This window comes from Diabrotica virgifera, chromosome 3, assembly GCF_917563875.1.
Source record: "Diabrotica virgifera virgifera chromosome 3, PGI_DIABVI_V3a".
NCBI classification, from domain to species: domain Eukaryota; kingdom Metazoa; phylum Arthropoda; class Insecta; order Coleoptera; family Chrysomelidae; genus Diabrotica; species Diabrotica virgifera.
This window is the reverse complement of record NC_065445.1, coordinates 189,941,049-189,963,391: the sequence shown is the minus strand read 5'-3', so window position 1 is coordinate 189,963,391 and position 22,343 is coordinate 189,941,049. Positions and strand designations below refer to the sequence as shown.

At 31.4% G+C, this 22,343-nt stretch overlaps 1 protein-coding gene across 1 annotated transcript in view; it reads right to left on the bottom strand.

Annotated features, from left to right (window-relative positions):
* Positions 1-21,634, bottom strand: part of LOC114333620 (glucose dehydrogenase [FAD, quinone]-like) — a 40,128-nt gene extending 18,494 nt beyond the window's left edge. Inside the window, exon 1 of the mRNA XM_028283536.2 lies at positions 21,484-21,634. Within this exon, the coding sequence (XP_028139337.1) occupies positions 21,484-21,492 (9 nt within the window). The 5' untranslated portion in view covers positions 21,493-21,634. The remainder of the gene's footprint in view (positions 1-21,483) is intronic.
* Positions 21,635-22,343: the final 709 nt, after the last annotated feature.

Here is a 22,343-nt window from a genome sequence, read left to right as displayed (position 1 = left end):
CAAATCGATAGAGGGACAAATTTTAAGCAAAATTTGTTATATCAAGTTATTAAAATAAATCAATTTGAATTTTTCGTGAAACAAGTGCATGTTGTAAAGCGATTTTTCATAAATAATTAAAAAACTGTAAGTTTTAACAAAATAGTTATGATTACCAAAATTGAAGATAATAAAAAATCGAATAGATTTTTTACGTGAAAGACCGTTTAGAATTAATTAAAAGTGAGTTATAGGTGATTGAATATAAATATACCTACTTTTCTCGGCTAGTACTAAAAGCTAAGTACGAGTATCCAAGCTTAAATAACGGGAAAACAATGCATTTTCTAAAATATACATCCTTACTAAACACTTGTCAAAGTACTCAAGAATACCTATCAAGTGAGCTCCAGATGAAGTTGTTAACATCAAAGCTAAACAAGTGATGATGAAAATAAGAGAACCCTTTCGAATTTTTTAGGAAAAAGTGAAAACTAAAACATACGCTATTTATGTTTATTTTGAAATTAGTTAACAGAATAATTTTCAAAGGAATTTCGGGAATGAAGTTAGGATTATAATTTAATAATTAAATTTTAATTTTGAATAATATATAATTTTTCTTTGTCAGTTTTCAATGTTTTTTCACTAATTAATTTCACAGCAGTATCTGTATCAATTGTACAATTTATTTTAAGCACGCAAGTGTATTCTGTTGCCATGTTGAAAACAGTTTTTTGGAGTGTATAATATATTATATTTAATACAAACGCCGACTCGAAATGACAGTAGCAAGTACATACCTATAAAATAGCGTCTATTTAAGAGCACATGCGTGAAGTTACGGATGATAAAAAGAACATTATTAACCAGAACATTATTAAGAAGAATTAATTTTATGTTAGTTAAATATTATTTTGAATATTATTGAATTTTTTCTATCAATATAAACTGAATATGTCCAGAAACTGGGGGTGCCAATAATGGGTACATTTGACATATGTATTCGAATCCATTTTTGCTAAATTTTACATAAATGTCTTAAAATTATTTAAAAAACTTATATAAATAATATAATAATTAAGCTCCAAATTTTTGGAGCCTAAACTTTGAAAAATGTTTGTAGCATAATGTTTAATGGTATCAACTTCTCCGGGATCTCATTTGATACATATTTCTGAGTACTTTGACAAGTGTTTAGTAAATATATTTTATAAAATGTATCATTTTCCCGTTATTTAAGCTTGAATACTTAGATTTGAGTACTAGCCGAAAAAAATATACATTCAATCACCTATAACTCACTTTTAATTAATTCTCAAAGGTTTTTCGAATAAGAAATCTATTTTATTTTTTATTATCTTAAATTTTGATAATTATAACTTTTTTGATAAAACTTTTTTTAGAGTTTTTGAGTTATTTATGAAAAACCGCTTACACCATGCATTTTTTTCACGAAACATTCAAATCTTTGATCTTTAATAACTCAAAAAGTATTGATTTATTTTAATAACATGATATAACAAATTTTACTAAAAAATTGCCCTTCTATCGATTTGAGGGGTTATTTTTATAAAATAGTTTTCAGCCCCGAGAAGGCGTGGTATTCACCTCCAGGGCAAAAGTGCAAGTTAACACCAAATTAGTTTTGTTTCTTGAGGTATGATGTAACTAGTCACCAATTTGCATGCAAATCGATGGAGGTTTATCAAAATAGGAGATGAAAATCTCTAATGACTGCACTAACTTTCCCCTTTCATCCCTTATTGCTACTCCCTGTATCCACTGAGGTGTCAGCCTGAAAGAGGTCATAATTATCAATATACAATAGACACATTTCACATGCCAAACTCCATATTACTTATGACGACGATTTTCCGGCTCTAGCTCTTAGACTATAATGTTCAGTCTCAACTCTGAAAGAGTATATGTATTGAAGCTTTTGCACGAAACTGAAAAAGGTATTCTACTAAACGGATACCACCTAAATAACATCAAGTATGCAGATGGCACGATAGTATTTACGGACAACCTAGAAGACTTACAAGTTCTTATGAACAAAATCACGTATTATAATCAAGAGTATGGACTAAATATTAAACGTAAAGAAGACCAAGCTTATGATCATTAGCAAAAAAAAAAGGATAACAGCAGGTCAACCTCAAACCCCAAACCCAAAAAAGCCCGAGTAATTTTTGTGCATCAATTTAGTGAGGAAAACCCTCGATACTCCACAGGATGACGTGCCTTAGCAGTAACCCTGGGTACCAGTCCTCCGGAGGTCTGTTCTGATGGTGTATTCGCGCTCAACGACTCTAAAAACTTCCGAGTAACAAAATTATGGCTCTTAACACATTGAACGCCACGCGAGTTGTATTCAACTCGCGCCTTGTTTGGCCCAGGCGCTCAGTGAGTTGAATATAATTCACAGTAAAATTGAGATTCTGTACGTGGAGCCTAACGGCTTCTTCTTCTTCTTATATTAGGCTTCTTGGCCTGACGGCACAAACAAAAAATTTTAGTGTGGCGGTTAATTTGTTAATACATATACTGATTTTGACATGTTTTCATAAAATTCGATATGGTCCCAAGAGTTACATGCACTTTTGGATGCAATTTAGTCACTATTATGCATTTCACCCATTTTCCTTCTTCTTTAAGTAGCCCAAATTTAGGCGTGGGTAGCTTCCATAACAATTTGCCGATATCGTTCTCGATCTTGTGCGGCATGTAACAATTGATCTGCTGATAAGCCAGTCCATTGACGAAGGTTTCGGAGCCATGAATATCTCTTTCGACCAATTCCTCTTTTTCCGTCGATCTTTCCATTGAGTATTAACTGCAGCATCCTGTATCTGCTACCTCTCATTATGTGCCCCAGATATTCAAGTTTTCTCTTTTTTATCATCTTCATTAAGTCACCATCGCCTTGGCCTACTCTGTTTAAGACTTCTCTGTTTGAAATGCGTTGAACCCAAGATATTCTGAGCATTCTACGATACGACCACATCTCAAAGGCTTCTAATTTGTTCATCATGTTAACCTTCATGATCCAGGTTTCACATCCATATAGTAATACAGGATACACGTAACATTTTAGGAACTTGATTCTTAGTTGTAAGTTCAGCTGAGAGTTGCTCAGAATAGATCTAAGTTTCATAAATGCTCCTCTTGCAATTTCTATACGAGTTTTAATTTCTTCATCCGGATTTAGTGTCTCGTTTATCCAACATACTAGGTATTTAAAATGGTTAACTTTTGTTATTGATTCATCACTGACAATTAGTTGCATAGGGCCGACGTCTTGTTTACTAACCACAAGTAACTTTGTCTTTGTTGCATTTATGTTAAGTCCGTTATTGGAGCATTCTCTAGTGACTCGATCTATGAGGAATTGAAGATCTTCGATATTTTCAGCCATTATCGCGGTGTCGTCTGCATATCTGATGTTGTTAATAGTTTCTCCCCCGATTCGAACTCCACATTGTCCTTCCAAGGCTTCATTAAAAATTATTTCTGAGTATACGTTAAACAAAGTTGGGGATAATACACAACCCTGTCTGACACCTCTTTGAATGCAAATTTTGTCTGTTTCTTTGCCGTCTACCAGAATAGAAGCTTCTTGATTCCAATATAGATGTTGTAAAAGTCTCAGATCTTTATCATCCATTCCAATCATTTCTAGATATTCAAACAACCTATCATGTTAAACGCCTTCTCAAAATCTATAAAGCAGACGTAAATTGGTTTCTGTACTTCCCATGATCGTTGAAGTAATGTTAACATTGAGAACAAAGCTTCCTTTGTTCCCAATCCTTCTCTGAAACCGAATTGTTTGTTTCCCATTGTCTCTTCACATTTCTGCTTGATTCTATTAAGAATTATCTTAAGAAGTAGCTTGAGAGAGTGGCTCATGAGACTAATTAGTCTAAAGTCTTTACATGATGATGTATTAGGTTTTTTTTGGGAGTGGAATAAATGTAGACTCTAACCATATCTGTGGCATCATTCCAGTCTCGTATATATGGTTATAAATGGTAGTTGTGAGACATTGTCGTCATCCAGAAGTTTGAGCCAGCTGATGGTATTTGGTCAGGGCCTGGAGATTTCCCATTTTTGCTCTGTTCGATGGCTTTCTCTACTTCCGCTTTTAAAATACTAGGACCAGTATTCGTATACTTTGTGGTGTTAAGTGGTGGCCTCGTATCCAGGAAGAGCTCTTTTATATAGTTAGTCCATTCTTCCTTTTTTTCATACAAGTCGAGAATTATGTTACCTTTGGACTTTCTCATAAAGTGAGGAGTTCTTTTTCTCTGAGTGTAGGTAATTTCTTTAAGCTTTTTATGTATATTAAACTCGTCATGTTTTCTTTGTAGTTCTTCCATTTCACGACATCTTTGTTCCATCCAGTCCTCTTTTGCTCGCTTAACATCGTATCTTATTTGTCGATATATCTCTCTATACCGAATCTCGTCTTTGTTTTTCCAATTTGTTCTTTGTTTTATAAGGTCAGGCCCGGCCCCAGGGGTGGGCGAACTGGGCGGCTGCCCAGGGCGGCAAATTCAGGGGCGGCAAATTTTAGAGGACAGCCAATTTTTGAAATTGAAGAAATAATGACTTATGTTTTTAATATTATAAAAAATCAATATTATGAACAAGAGCGGCAAAAATGCAACTGTAAAAACGAGAATTAAGGCTATGGGTACATAATTCGCAAATATTTTACGTGTATCCCTACTTTTTCTGTCTTTACACGGCAAATTACGTGTAGTAAAATTCACACTGGTGTGGATATGTAAACATTACTAGAATGTCATTCTACTTGAAAATGTCATAATTAATTTAAAGAGATGGCTTTTGAATGTTCTTGGATAACTGTTATTTTTATAATTGCAAATTATTAATTCAGTTAATAAATGTGATAATTTTTTCACTAACTATGTTTTCAGTGATTGTAATAATTTATTTGTACAACAAAAACTAATAATCAATCGAGAAAAGAGGAAAAGTGTTAAAGTGATTTTTTAATAATATGTTGTTATTTTGGAACGCTTACAATTTTGAACATCTCTAACAACAAAATACTTGGATCACAGGATATATCTGATGTATTCTCTGCTTGGATCTTTCACAAATAATACACAATAAATAACTTTTTATTAAGTTCACGTCTTAAATCAATTATTTATCAAATACACTATATATCAATAATATTTAATCAATTTCTCAAAATATTCCCGATGCAATGTCAAATATTTAAAATTGTCACTGATTGTCAGTGTCTGACTGACAATATATGCTGACAATATTATATTCGGTTGAGTGCGTTGTAAGACAAAGACAGATTTGGAAAATATTACCACGGCATTGTGTTCATTTTTTTCAAATCCTGAAAAAACCAATAAATATTTTTGAAAAATTTAAACGCAGAATGAAAGACTAAATTATTACCGAGGGCCGAAAGTCCCTTAGAATAAATAAAAAGTTTATTTTGAATGAGATATTTGAATTTAAAAATCACACTAAATTTTCTCTTAGTTTTTTCACCCCTGTAACTTATTAAAATAAACATTGTAGAAGTTCTCAGGGACTTTCGGCCCTCGCTAATAACGTAATCTTTGATTCTGCGTTTAAATTTTTCCAAAATACTTATTAGTTTTCTCAGGATTTGAAAAAAATGAATCCCCATTTGAATAGCATTGCAGCCGAAAATACGTTCCGATCCTCTTAAGTAAGTGAAACAATAACAATTGCAAGGTTCGGAATTGCAATTCTATTGCATCGCATAAGAACAGTAGGATCAGAACTAAACTAAATTCACTTAAAATTAACTTTACTGAAAATGGATATAATAATTAGAAACATATGGCTGAAGCTTTGTCCAGCCACGCTAAGTCTCTGGCTCATCTACAGTCACAGTGACAGTGGGTAGAACTAGCAATTAGACTAGAATCGGGCAAAATCATAGATGAAGAAACACAAAAAGTTCTAAATTCAGAAACTGGTCATTGGAAAAATGTAATACAACGACATATCAATAATACAGTTCTTGGCACATCAGTGTCATCCAATGAGGGGCGATTCTGATAAACATTTTCATCAAAACAATGGTAATTTTTTTAAGATTATTGAGCTCTTTAAAAATTTTGATTCTTTGTTACACGAGCACATTAGGAGAATAACTAATGGAAGTAACAAGCAGCATCCCTACTTGGGAAAACGTATTTAAAACGAAATTATTCAGCTCCTCCATGACCAAACAAAATTTTAAACTTTTTGAAATCAGCAAAGTATTATAGCATAATTTTAGATTGTATATCTGATATTGCTGGGGTGAAACAGATGACTATTATTGTACAATTTTTCGATTTAGGTTCTTGTTCACAAAGTGTTAAAATTGAAGAACATTTTCTTGGATTTGTGCCTGTAGTGGACATCACTGGCTTGGGAGTTACAGAGTCCCAGAATGAACTGGGAATACCTTTGGAAGATATGAGAGGACAAGGGTATGATAATGGGGCAAGCATGGAAGAGAAGAACTTGGGAGTTCGAAACAGAATTTTGAAAATGAATCCCAGAGCATTTTTTGTCCCATGATCTAGCCATTCACTTAACTTAGTCGTGAACGATGCTGCTAAATCCTCACAGTATGCTGCTAAATCCTCACAGTTTGCAGTTTCTTTCTTTTCCTTAGTGACAAAATTTACAAGTTTTTCTCAGCATCTATTCATCGTTGGACTATGCTGAAAAATCAAATTTCTAGCCTAACATTGAAACCTTTGTCCGAAACTATATGGGAAAGTAGAAAAAGTGATGCAATTACTCCCATTAGAGACAAAATTAAAGAAATTTACGATGCTTTTGTAGAAATCACTGTGAATAAAAACAGCGATAAAATAATTGCTCATGAGGCAAGCTGTTTGGCAAATCAAATCCGTGATTTTACTTTTCTTTGCTCTGTGGTAATATGGCATGACATTTTACTTCACGTCAACGTAGTCGCATATGCAGAGTATTGATATGGTAGCGTATCAAGCTATCAGTTTATTAGAAAAATCGGAAATTCATTTTAAGTCTCTCGGAAGTGATTTAAAATTCCAGGGCTATTTGACAGACGCAAAAGTGCTCATCAAAGTTAGATATTAAGAATCCAAAAAGGAGGCTGAAGATGAAAGTATGGACCCAGATCCAGAGACACGATATAAAGTTGACTTCTATTTAAAAATTATAGACACAACCGTTAATGAATTAAGTGATAGATTTCAGCAAATTAGCCATAATGAAATTTTTGAGTTTTGGGTATACTAAGGGGGAGGGGCGGCGGTCGCCGATCTTGCCCAGGGCGGCAAAATCCCTAGGGTCGGGCCTGTATAAGGTCTAGTATTTTATCGGTCATCCAATCCTTTTTCTTTATTGGGTCTTTTTCTGGTTTCAAAACTTCGTTTGCTATGGTGACCATGGCGGAATTCATGATATCTAGATTTTGACCGATATTTTCTTGTTCAGATCTTTCTAACCATTTTTCTATTGTAGACTTTTTCTGAGGTCATCCCGAACACGATAAGTGTTGTATTTAAAAATCGATTTATTATTTCCTAAATGCCCTGGTCTAAAGAACACGATAATAATTATTAGCACCCTCAACTTTTTGTATAAAGTAATTTTGCCGAATTCTTTTGTGCTTAAATTTTCAAATATTTTTTAATAAAAAAGAGAATCTTTTACGAAACGTTCAGAATATCAATAGCTATGTACTTATAGAAGACAGTATTTATATAACAATAAAATGTTTTTTGAGGATTCATGGTTAAAAGAAGTCAATGATCAAATATCCATAAACAAATATTTGACTTATAAACACCAGGTGCCATATAATTTATCATGAACTGTTACATTCAAGTAGATAAATAATGTTTGTACACGAATTCCTTTAACTTACAGGGACGGTAAGTCGTAATATGTGCATATAGATTTTCACAGATGTGCTTATCAGAAACAAGACCCGATACAGCCACAACACAAAGACTACTGGAAACGGCAGAGATGAGAGTACTGAGAAGAATTACAGGAAATACACTGAGAGATCGAAAGAGGAACGAAGATATTAGAAGACAATGTAACGTACAGTGTATAAACGAATGGACACTAAATAGAAAAAAAACAGAATGGAACAACCACATAACCAGAATGGGGGAGACACGTGTGGTCAAAATAGCACGAGATAAATCACCAATCGGCAGAAGAAGTATCGGCCGACCGCGCAAAAGATGGAGCGACAACCTTCCATAGAGGTATCAATCCGCCAATGAACAAGCAGAATTGCTTATAAAGAGGAAGAAGAAGAAGAAGAAGAGATTTTCACTTAGCAAAAAATCAAACAAGATAGAACTTTTTGTAATTTCATTAATAATGTTTAATAAACAACATATCAAAAAGTTCTACTCGAGAAGTGGGTGCTTAATTTTTTATTAAACAAATGAACTGCGAAATTCGATGTTTTTTTTTAAATACCTCCGAAAATATAAATTTTAGAAAAAAACTGACTTGACCATTGAAAAATTCAGAAAATTTTGCAAAAAAACCTTATATAAAGAATTTTCTAAAATTAAATATGTATCTTCTATAATTTTTATTTATAACGCTAAAGCCACCCTTCTCACAAACATTGGCGCACTGTAAACTAGAGTACGGCGAAGTGCACGCTTGAGTTATTTTAATGTAATTCTTTAACTAATGGATCAAATGAAATTTTACAAATTGAACCTAAAACAAGAATAATTAAGCTATGTTATGGTTATAATAAACAGAAATAAAATTTATATGCATAAGTACGGTTGGGGCGGAAAGTGAGCCTTTCATGAATTTTGTTTAAAAATGATTTAAAAATGTGTAACTAATACAATTTTTCTTATAAAACTCTCAATTTTGCACAACTTACCTTTTAAGCGTCTTACTAAATAATGTTTAATTCAAAAAAAAATCTCAAAAATTTAATTCAAATTATATAACGTATCAAAAAATGTAATTTTTGAAATCTTCGTGGTTTTACAGAATTACCACCATTTTAAGACGATATTACTCAAGTTTGAATAGATCTATTACAGTTTTGTAAGCGATTTTTTAAAGATTAGGATGTAATCTTTAAAATGCACTAAATTATTTTACTTTAGAAATGAAATAAACTATTTTTGAGAAAATTAAAAAAGATTACAAAAATGTTATACAAAAACCGAAAATTACCAGCTAAAAAAATGTTTATACAAAGTGATCAAAACTTTTTTCTGTAAAACTTTCCTAAAATACATTTAATAATAAGCTTTAACAATAATAAATGTTCGACAAAAAAATTTTTTTTAGCTCTTCTACAGTATGTCTGCGTCACTTGGAACCTATTGATAACTTTTTTATTATCAGTTTTACAAAAAAAAAGTTATTCTTTATAAAATACTCTGTATCGTGTATAATCTAAAAGGCAATCATCAAATATCAAGTTTAATTAATTTTGTACGAGGTATGTCAAAAAATATGAATTTCACTCAAGAGAAAGTACCTTTAAATTTCGCAATATCGAAAATTGTTATTAAGAAAAGTTGTTTGGAATTAAAAAATTTGTTTTAGTGTTCAATTACATCCTTCTAATTAAAATATTGTGAATAATAAAGGCACTTATCTCTTAAGAAAAATTCATATTTTTACATACGTCGTATAAAATTAAAAAAGTTTGATATCTGATGGTTGTATCTTAGATTTTAGACCAGGGAGAGCATTTTATGAAGAATAACGTTTTTCGTAAAAGTGATAATAAAATAGTTATGATAATTATAATAAAATGATGATGAGTATCCGTAATTAGAGAAAAAATTGAAATTTTTTTTATCGATTAGAATGATGTCATTGTATATCTAAACATAGTTTTTAATTTCAAACAACTTTTCATAATATCATTTTTTGATATTCTGAAATATAAAGGTACTTTACTCTCTAACGAAATTCATATTTTTGACATAACTCGTATAAAATTTATAAAATTTGATATCTGATGGTTGAGTTTTAGATTTTTGACTATCCAGAGCATTTTATGAAGAATAACATTTTTTCGTAAAATTGATAATAAGAAAGTTTTCCATGTGGTTCCTAGCTACGCATACATACTGTATAAGAGCTTCTGTATAAGAATTTTCAAATTGCAATGCCATATTCGGATTCAGCATAATCAAAAACAAAATAGAAACATATTTGATCAAAGTAAAATGATGAATATATTTTTAAAATTATTTATACAAAACAATTGTTATTGTTTAAATAATTAGCGGCCAAATCTGCGAGTAGAACTTTTTACTTTAACATGTATATAGGGTGAGGCAGATAAAGGGCCTATTAGAAATATCTCGAGAACTAAAGGTAACTGAATTATGAAAATTGGAATAAGGGGGTTTTGAAGACTGGTCTATTTAATGAAAATATTTTCATCTACTTGGTACTTCCGGTTATACCGGAAGTTGCTTATAACTTCGTTTTTTTAAATGGGACACCCTGTATATTTTGACATTTTTGAATTCTCCTCGATCTCGTCTTTCTTAAAATATAATATTTTGTAACATTATACAGGGTAGGTTAAAAGCTAATTACGTTTTCTTATTAATTTCGTAGCAATATTCACACCCTGTAGGATTGTAGTAGTTTGACATAATGAACTCTATTTATGTTCAAATGATTTTTAATATAGTCTGCTATAAACTCGGAATGAGTATTTTCTGAGTTTTCTTAAATGGAACACCCTATATTTTAGTATTGTAATGGAATGATATTTTATGGTACTTTTTTATTTCTTAAGCATTCCCTATACCTAACTGCTTTAATTTGTGCTTAATTGTTAACCGCACCAACAATCTTAACTTCGATGGTATTTTGACAGTTCAGCCATTATTGGCAATTTTAAGTATCAGTCTAGATTAATATCTATTTATTTCCAAAAAAATATTTGTGATTGAATATTTTCACGGCCAACCTAATACAATTTCACAAATTTTGTGTTGCAATTAATGTTTTGTTTGAATCACCAATAACTCACAAATTAAAGCAGTTAGGTATAGGGAGTGCTTAAGTAATTAAAATGTACTATAAAACAACATTTCATTACAATACTAAAATACAGGGTGTTCCATTTAAGAAAACTCAGAAAATACTCATTCCTAGTTTCGACCAACCTTGTATACTAAAACGAAAAATTTAACTATACCAATAATTCCTAACAATGGTAGACTATATTAAAAATCATTTGAACATAAATGAAGAAGGAAGTAAGCGAAGAACTGATAGAAGCAACAAAGAGTATATACATGAAAACAACAAATACAGTAAGAATGTTAAATATACAGTCAGAACCATTTGAAACAACTCAAGGAGTTAGACAAGGGGGAAGTCTCAGCCCAGTGCTATTCATAAATGTAATAGATGAGATAGTGAAAGAATGTAAGAAAACTTTCAAGAAATACTGCATCGGTTGGAACAGAATGCAAATGATAAACGCTGAGATGTGTATATTTGCAGACGACATAGTATTAATTGCGGAAACAGCAGAAAAACTGAAATACAACTTAGAGAAATGGAACCTAGAAGCAAGCAAATACAACTTAAACGTAAACAAAGAGAAGACTCAGATAATGAAAATATCAAGGAAACAAGGGACGGAAGATCAAATAGAAATAATGATAGACCAACATCAATTAATACAGACAAATTCATACAAATACTTAGGAACAGTAATCAACAACAAAGGAGACATAGAGGACGATCTTAACAACAGAATGGAAAACACAGGAAAACTATTCCAAGCACTAAATAGAGGATTCCTTAATAACAAAGAAATATCAACAAAGACCAAGATGACAATATACAAAACAATATATAGACCTACGGTGACATATGGAGCAGAAAATTGGATATTAAACAAAAGACACCAGAGCAGAATACAGGCAGCAGAGATGAAATACCTCAGAAGAACGATAGGAGTAAAAAGAACAGATAGAATCAGAAATGAAGAAATAAGAGAAAGACTCAAAATCAAGCCGATACTCGACTCAATCAAGAAGAAAAAATTGGCATGGTTCGGACATCTAACCCGGATGGACAATGATAGACAAGTGAAAAGAGTGTGGGAAGCCAAACCAATAGGTAAGAATAGAAGAGGAAGGCCCATCAAAGAATGGAACAGTGACATTTCGCAGATACTGCAGAGTAAGGGTAAGACTTGGCAGGAAGCAACACAGATGGCATCCAATAGGAAGGAATGGAGAAAGTTCGTTAAGAGCTAGGACAATTCAGAAGATTGTAAAATATTGTAATTTATTGAATTGTAATTTAATGAATTGTATTATAAATGGCCCTACACCGAAAGGTACAAATGGGTCTACTGATTAAGTTTTTTAGTTAAGTTAAGTTGAACATAAATAGAGTTTATTATGTCAAACTACTACAAGCCTACAGGGTGTGAATATTGCTGCGAAATTAATAAGAAAACGTAATTATCTTTTAACCTACCCTGTATAATATTACAAAACTTTATATTTAAAGAAAGAAGAAATCAAGGACAATCCAAAAATGTAAAAATATACAGGGTGTCCTATTTAAAAAAACGAAGTTACAGTCAACTTCCGGTATAACCGGAAGTAGCAAAGAGACCAAAATATTTTCATTAAATAGTTCACACCTCAAAACCCCTGTATAACAATTTTCATGATTTTCTTACGTTTAGTTCTGGAGATATTTCTAATAGGCCCTTTATCTGCCTCACCCTGTATAAACTAACAAAAAAAGTTTTAGAAAAATATAAGCTTGTTTGAATTTTTCCGAAACAATGCATGTTTTCGTTCTAATTGCACTCCCCTAAAGTTGAACGGTTCAGTTGTATTAATGTTCCTAAAGAAATCTATGTACTTCTCTTTAAATATCGATAATAAAAAATAATTATATCCGCTGCGAGGGTTGATATGTAGGGGATATGACATGTCGACAATGCTTGGCCATGGTGGCATAATTTGTAAGCCGTCCCCCACAGGCGATAAGTTAAGTTCTTTTTTTCACTATATTTTCTTATTTAGTAATGAAATCCACCTCTTGTTTTTATCTTCAGATCCTTTGAAAACATAAAGAATCTACATATCCCTCTTTCACTATAGTGTTTACAATCCGGGGCAAAGCACATTACCTTTGTTATACAAAATACAATGGTTCACAAAAGTTCCTAACCTTTGCTTCGGGAATATCAGTCCTTCGTGCGACTAGGATTACTCCTGTTTGTCTGCCTCTTATTCTGTTTCAGTTGTTGACTGTACATCGTCTTTCCACCTTTTCGGCGGCCTTCCAACGGGTCTTCTGCTATACGGCTTGTTGTTTTTACAGATGTTCCCTAATCTCTCTGGTTCCATTCGGTTTACATGTTCGTTCCAGTTTTTCTTTCTTTTTTTTATCCACCTGTTAATATTTTGAATTTTGCATCGTTCTCGTATACTTATGTTGCTTTGTCTGTCTCTTAATGATATTCCCGCTATTGATCTTAATACTTTCATTCCGATGTTGTTGATTTGTTGTTTCGTCTTTCTTGTATTGGTCCTTGTCTCCGCTGCATATGTTAGGATAGGTCTTACTGTTGTCTTGTATACTTTTATTTTGCTTTCCGTCGTCAGATATTTGTTTCTCCATTTGGTTTCTCGGAAACTGGAAATATTTGTTCTTATATTCCTGTCACTATTTAGTGATCTCTACTCCTAGGTAATTGAATTTCATTACTTGTTCTACAATTTTGCCATTTCTAACTTGCATCTACGCGGCTCTTTACTTATCACTATATATTTAGTTTTTTCTACTGATATTTTCATATTAAGTTTATTTGCTGTGATATTGAAAGTGTGGAGCTGCCTTTGTAGGTCATCCACGTTATCAGCAATTAGTACTGCATCATCGGTATAGCATAGTATCGTGATTTTATGCGCTCCCATGTGGTATCTATGTCGTTTTCTTACTTCGTGAATTATTTGATTCATCACCATATTGAATAACAATGAGCTGAGCGAGTCTCCTAGGCGGATTCCTCCTTTTAGTTCTATGCATTCTGTTTATCCTTTTTACATTATAACTCTGATCTTGTTGTTCTTGTTAATTTTATTAATAAGCCTTATTATCTGGTGGTCTATTTGTTCAGCTTGTAATAAATTTAAGATGTCATTTCGCCTCACCCTGTCAAAAGCACTTTTTAAATCTACAAAGCACATGTATGCTGGTTTTCCACATTCAATAGACTTTTCTACTATTTGTCTGATAATAAAAATTGCATCTATTATGCTGCGATTCTTCCGGAAGCCTTGTTGTTCATCTGCCATGTTCGCTTTTTCCTCGATTTTATCTTTTATGAATGCCGTCAACAATTTTAATGTGCTGTTCATCACATTAATGCATCTATAATTAATATAGGAAACTCATAGGGAATATCACTAAAAAACTATATTTCATAGAAATTTACCGAATTCTGGTTAAAAAATACCATATTAAGCAGAAAAAGCAGCAGAGGAAGCGAATTTCAACTTGGGCAAAGCCTGGACAATTTCCATTATAAAGCAATTGATGTAAAATACAGGAATAAAGAAACAAACGCTTATATGGTATTGATCTTAACAAAACGTAATATTTTCTCGGGAGGTGCTGTAATGGGCGCTCAATAAGAAAGGAGTGCCCAATCATTATGTGAAGATTGTGAGAGACATGTATGAGAGAGTAACAACTAGTATTAGGACAGGTGTGTTCTAATATTTAATACGTGTAAATAAACGTATTTTAAACTAAAATTGTGATTAATTAACAATAAGAACAATCAATTATATTAATATGTGACAAAAAATAGCTTCAAAACAATAAATCTAATTCTAAAAAGTAATATTCTTGGCGTCTTTTGATATTAATAATAACTGAAAATATAAGAAGTTTCCTAGTATAAATCACATTTTTTACATACATACTTCCACTAAATTCATGGTGTGAGATAAACACTGGCCATCAGTTATTCGTTAAACTGGCACGTTTGCGTAAAAGCGCATTATCTCTAAATCCAATCAGCCTTTATTATGATGGTTGGTATATTCCTAAATTTTAGCAGACCCTCCTAAATATATGGACGAAAGGCACGGACACACAAATACCCCCACCAAACGTATAAGAAAATTAGAAATGCTATAAAAACGATAAATTTCCGGGTCTGGACAATATTAATGCAGAGTTAATTAAAAAAGGACGAATCACGAACTTATTAGTAAAATCCATCAATAATTGATTATTAATAGAAGAGGCGTAGCAACAAGAAAAAATGCCGAAAGAATCTATTATTGCACTAATATTATTGTTATAAAAACAAAAAATAGCAATTGTATTATATTACAACTAGTTATTCTATTTATTAGTCTAAGAGCTAGAGCCGAAAAATCATCGTCATAAGTAATATGGAGTTTGGCATGTGAAATGTGTCTATTGTATATTGATAATTATGAACCCTTTCAGGCTGACACCTCAGTGGATACAGGAAGTAGCAATAAGGGATGAAAGGGGAAAGTTAGTGTAGTTAAAGGTTTTCACCTTCTATTTCGTTAAACCTGAACCGATTTGCATGAAAATTGGTGATTAGTTAGAGCATAACTCAAGAAATAAAACTGATTTGGCGCCAACTTGCACTTTTACCCTGGGGTGGATACCACCCCCTTTCGGGGGTGAAAACTATTTTATTAAAAATAACCCCACAAATCGATAGAGGGAGAAACTATAAGTAAAATTTGTTTTATCATGTTAGTAAAATAAATCAATACTTTTTGAGTTATTAAAGATCAAATATTTGTCTGTTTAAGAGCACATGCGTGAAGTTACGGATGATAAAAAGAACATATTAATTAATTGTATGTTACTGAAATATTATTTTTCTGCGGCCGTGCTAAAAGAGCCACTTTCACGCACACATTTCGTTTCCGAAAGTTGCACTTTCCCGCACGGCGTGCGTGAAAGTAAATTTTCCCGCATTGCGTGCGGGAAAGTAAAATACCTTGTAATATGGCATTATAATATATTATAATACATACAATAAACTAATATTTAGATATTATTTACTAATTTATTTCAAATTTATCTTATTGTGTTCATGTTTTAATGAAATTATCAGTAGTAATGGCACAAGAGCTCTAAAATTCTATATTAATTTTAGAGTTCCTAATAAACTAACCAGTTTTTCACTTAACTTTTTTAAGTAAACATGAAACTAATGAAATCTGACCACAAATTGTTTAAAAATTAACAACTTCTCTTCTAATTTGTTTAAACATCTCGGACGAATCTCATTATTATCTAAGTTCTTCAAAGATGACTTCCAAGATAAGTAGAATTTTTAAAAGGAAATATTTACAGCGACCAAAGATTCAGCGAGGTAAATATGAAAAATGATCAAAATTGATTTTTCGCATTTTTGTATAAAATTGGATTTTTGAACATGTTCCACCAATTCTAGTAAAAATAAACTTCATATTCGTATTCAGCGACCTCGAAAATATAAAAAATAACCAAAATTTGCCATTCACCTATCATGGTCGCTTTTTCGATTTCTAAGCCTCAAATTAGGAGGATGCCGCTCGCCTATTAGGATCTATTGTCATTTTAAAAACCTATTTCATTCTCTAAAGGACATTAAGAGTCTACGTAAATAAATCGTAAATAAGGTTCATGTTTTATAGGTCGTAGTCTCAAATTATAGAATAGTTTACTTTAGTTTCTAAAAGACAGAACATTATTCAAAAAACTTTATACATTATACAACATACCAACCCACTTGCTAAACTGTAATTAACTTTAATTGTATGTCCTCACTGTCATATATACTCAGTTTGTAATGAACTTATTGGATATTTCCTCCCGGTAATTAAATAACTCTCAGTAGTTGATGCGGTTTAAAAATTAAAAATAAAATTTCCGAAGTCTGAAAAACTACAGAAATTAAATATTATACTAAAATTTATACTAAATTTATTACTTTATAAAAAATATGCTGGCAAATGAAGAGACAAACAAGTACTCATCACTGAAGTATAAATCCAAATTATTTTGGATTGCTATTCAAAACATGGCGGCTGGTTTCGGGATTTATAATATTACATTAGTAGAATTATCTTATATCTCTTGTACCTAAACCCCGAAATAGTCCAGTTATTGTGGCATTTGAAATTTATAGAGTTAGTAGGAAAGTAGTCAAAAGTCATAAGGTACATGGTGTCGATGTGTGCTTCTACACTGCTTCTACACTCAAATAGCAACACTATTTTTATCAGAATTGAAATTAAACTTATCGTGCAGTCACTGAAGGTGGATATGAGCTATTACCTCCGCTCCGATTTCGTTGAACCTCCATCGATTTGCATGAAAATTGGTGAGTGGTTAGAGGATATCTCAAGGAACAAAGTTGACATGGTGCCAACTTGCGCTTTTACCCTGGGGAGGGGGATACCACCCCTTCTCAGGGATGAAAATTATTTTATTAAAAATAACCCCATAATTCGATAGAGGGACAAATTCTAAGCAAAATTTGTTATAAAGTTATTAAAATATGTAAATCAAAACTTTTTAAGTTAGTAAAGATCAAAGATTTTAATTTTTCGTGAGAAAAATGCATGTTTTTAACCGATTTTTCATAAATAACTCAAAAACTATACGTTTTTAAAAACCAGTTATTATTACCAAAATTAAATTAATAAAAAGGAAATAAACTTTTTACTAGAAAAACCCTTTAGTGTTAACTAAAAGTGTAATATAGGTAATTGAATGTACCAATATTTTTTCCGGCGAGTAACAAAATCTCAGTATTCAAGCTTAAATAACGGGAAAATGATCCACTTTATAAGATAAACTAATTAAACATTTGCCAAAGTACAGTGGAACCTCGATAAGTCGGATTAATCGGGACCACGGCCGATCCGGTTTATCGAAAATCCGGGTTAACCGGAGAGTATGGTAAAAATTAATAAAATACGGTGTACTTACAGATAAACTCCATTATAATTCCAAAAACATGAAATGCATACAGTATGGTGCAAATGAAAGAATAAATTCGTTATTTCGTAAACCGGCGACATTAAGGAAAAATCCCGAAAAAGGTCGATTTTTATTTTTAAATTATGATATTTTGGTATATGTATCACACGAGTGACGTCATCTATCTGGGCGTGATGACGTAATCGATGATTTTTTTAAATGGGAATAGGGGTCGTGTGCTACCTCATTTCAAAGGTTATTCAATTCTCTATTCAGTAATGTAAGCATTAACATAATTATTTATACAGGGTGTCCAAAGCAATTTTTTAAATTAACTTAATTGACAAAAAAAGAAGAATGTATGTAATTTATTTAATTCAAAATACTTTTTACTCTTATCAGAAAACAAAAAAAAATATTTATTCGAAAAATAAACATTGCTTTTCGCTTAAATTCAATGTTCAAGCCAGCTCCCGCTAGGCACCTGCTTTTTGGAAGTTTGAACATTTAATTTAAGCGAAAATCAATGTTTATTTTTCAAATAAACATTTTTTCCCGTTTTCTGACAGTAGTAAATGTATTTTAAATAAATTACATACATTCTTCTTTTTTGAAGTTATACTTCTTTACGCGCGATATGAGGGTGAATTTTTATGTGTTAAAACCTACGATCCCGGCGCATGCGCATTATAACTTTGTTCTGATTGGATGTTCAAATAACATGTCAAAAATCATCCAATATGGCAGCTGTAGCGCAGCTGTGGTTTGGACGGTGGACGGTTTGGTTATGTATGGTTGTTGCGTTTTAAAATTTGTGGGAAGAGAAACAACAAAGGTTAGTTAATAGTTATACTGCCTTTTTAAATAGTTTTCATATTATATTTTTGAAGTTATACTTCAAAATGTTTTAATTTATGTATGTATCAGTCCAGAAAAGGTGTGGAAAGAATATATTAGTGTTTTTAAATATATTTTTCTACAAACGTGTTAAAAATGCAATTTTTAGGACTCCATAGGAGCGTTAAAAATGCTACTTTAAGGCACTAGTGCTTTAAAATTTTTAAGGCACTGCAGTTAAAAGTGAATTGTCAAATTGTGAAACGTCAAAATATTTATATTTCATTTATTAACATTAATATTACAACTTGCGCAATTTGAAAAAGGTGGTTTAAAAGGTTTTTTATTATAATTTTGTGTCTTTGGATTTGTCTTCCTTGGGCGTAAAATAATAACACATCTATTTTTATATTTCACTTGTCACCGTGATGTATAATTATGTATATCTGAAAGGTAAGTAGCATGCGGCTTGATGGCCTTGTTGGTAGAGCATTGGACCAGAGATCAAAAAATCGCGAGATTTCGGGTTCAAATCCCGGACGATTCATATTTTTTTCTTTTTTTTTTTAATATTTGGCATTGTTGTTTTGGTTCATTTTTGGTAATTATTGTTAATTTTTTGTATTGTAACTGTTAAGTAGGTATATTTATTTCGTTGAAATTATATTATAATAGAAGTATAACTTCTTACGTGCGTACAAAGTACACACACATTCTTTTTATCAATTAATTTAATTTAAAAAAATTGTCTTTGGACACCCTGCATAAAAATGATGTTAACGTTTATATTACGGAACAGAGAATTGAATAACCTTTCCAATAAGCTAGCACACAACCCCTATTCTCATTTAAAAAAATCATCGAATACGTCATCACGCCCAGATGGATCACGTCACTCGTATGATATATATGCCAAAATATCATAATTTAAAAATAAAAATCGACCTGTTTCGGGATTTTTCCGTAAAGTCGTCGGTTTACGAAATAACGAATTTATTCCTTTCATTTGCACCATACTGTATATTAAATATGTACAATACATCTAAATTACGTACAGTTGTATACAGTATTGTTCATTTCTTGGTAAAAGATTCAGTCAAACTGAAAAAATGTTTCGTTTTGTCTTATGAAAATCGGTTCGGGTTAGCCTGACTTCCGGGTTATCGGGGGTCGACCTATCGGGGTTCCACTATACTTAGAAATATCTATCAAATGAGCCCCCGAACATGTTGAGAGCATTAAGATTTATGCTCCAAAAATTTTTCAAAATTTATCTTTTAAAAAATGTTTCTAAAAAATGTTATTGTTTTTTTTTAATAACTCCCTTAATTTTTACGATATCAGGTCCACCAAAAAACTATTTGAAAGTTAATTCCAAGGGCTACTAAATCACTTTGAATTTAATATTTTAAACCCTTTACTTTTTTAAAATTAAAAGGATAAATTGCCCCAGGTACATGGTTCTCGCAGCAAAATTTTAGCTTTAAACGTTTATGTCTCGGTTATTTTTTACCCTACAGAAATAGTAAAAAAGGTAAAATATTTGAAAATTTGATTATTATATATCGTTTTTTACGTATATTGAGTATTTTTGGAGTTATTTATCAAAAGAAAATGAAAATTACGGAAATTTTAAAAATTCTGATTTTTTAAAATTATATCTTTTTTTCAAAAATATATGAATTCTACACCAGTCAAAATTGTTGAAATCATTACCTATGCTAATATAAAGAAATTCTTTTAAGGATTACTATAAATTTTAATTTTTGTGGAAATGGCGTATAAAACTTTCAAAACATTCAAAAGCTATTCAAAACATTTTAAAAATAGATAGAATAGGAAACAGTAGAATTAGAGTTTAATTAAAAACTATCAGAGATGATAATAATTTAATTAATAATTAATAATTACTGTTCGTTATTTTACACTTATTTTAATTTCGTTTAATTGATTTCGTACACCACCAACGGAATAAATGCAATCTTTCATTCTGCGTTTAAATTTTTCAAAAATACTTGTTAGTTTTCTCAGGATTCGAAAAAAATAATGCATTTATAACACATTGACGCGAAATTTTGCACTTACGCCCTTAAGGGTTGAGAATAAGCAACCAATCAAAAAATATTTTATTGACAAGAAAGAAATTTTTGAATATAAATGTATATTTAATACTTTTAAAGTTGTTGAAAAGATTTTTTTATATATTTTTAACATAAGGGCTAGTTTTTAAGAATTGAAGTGTTGCAATTAACCAAAATTATTTTATATAAGCAGATAATTACATTGTAGATGATATAAATGCACTACAAAAACGTTTGAACCTGTTAAACGTTTTTTTAGAACATTTTTATCAAAGGGGGTGGTTTTTAAGATCGCTCAAGGGTTGATAATATACACAATATCCATTATTATAATTAAAAATATTTCAATTGCATAATTTAACATGACTTAGGTAAATATAATGCTTTAATATTCATTATTTAAATTTTTTCCATAAGGGATATAATAAGCCTCTAAGTTAAAAAAATAATTCCAAATTTTTAGCAATATGGATTCAGTAAATATATCATAATTTATTATTATATTATTTCACTAATTTTTAACATTTTTACATACCTTCAACATCCACAAACGCGAAGACAACCACCCCACTCACCTAGATACTATTACTATAAACAACAACTACTAAATGAACCTTTCTTATTGATCGGATTCAATGACTTTGAATGAGCGATAGTGGAATGCAAAAATCTAATTTATATATTTATGCAAATCCGCAGACCCACCCAGTTAATTTATTACCATTTTTTATAAATTGTACTAATGTCATTTTAAATTGTCTTTTGTTGTAGTCCGATGCGATGTTGAGGACTTGCCCCTGGGGTGGAATCAGATCACCATGACCGATTTTAAGCAAGTCATTTTTTGTGTAAAGTTATATCGGAAGTGATCTTTAAAAAATAATAATATCAAGTACGTTTTGTTCAATGCAAGTAATTGTTTTAGAAAATAATAATTGTTTCCTTAATATATTACGGCACACAATAGTGAAATGCATCGCTTAACATAGGTAGTCTAGTCGCAACATAGGGGGTCCCGTGGACACTTTTAGTTCGCCGCGATTTGATGGTGGTATTATAGGTTTTTTGGGCCGCTGAATCCAATAGAAGTGGTCTGGAAGCCCAAATGTGGTGCGTTTAATTGTTATTAACAAATTATGTTGCCTCTCAGATTGAGGGCTCTAAGATGCTACATATTTTCTATATTGCTATACGGAATGGAAGCTTGGACATTGAAGAGACAACACATAAGAAGAATAGAAGCGTTCGAAATGTGGTGTTACAGAAGAATATTGAAAATTCAGTGGGTTCAAAGGATCACCAAGAAGCATAGGAAGAAAACGCATCTCCTGGCTGAGGAACCTTAGAGAATGGTTTAACTGTAGTTCATTACAACTGTTACAGAGCAGCAGCCAA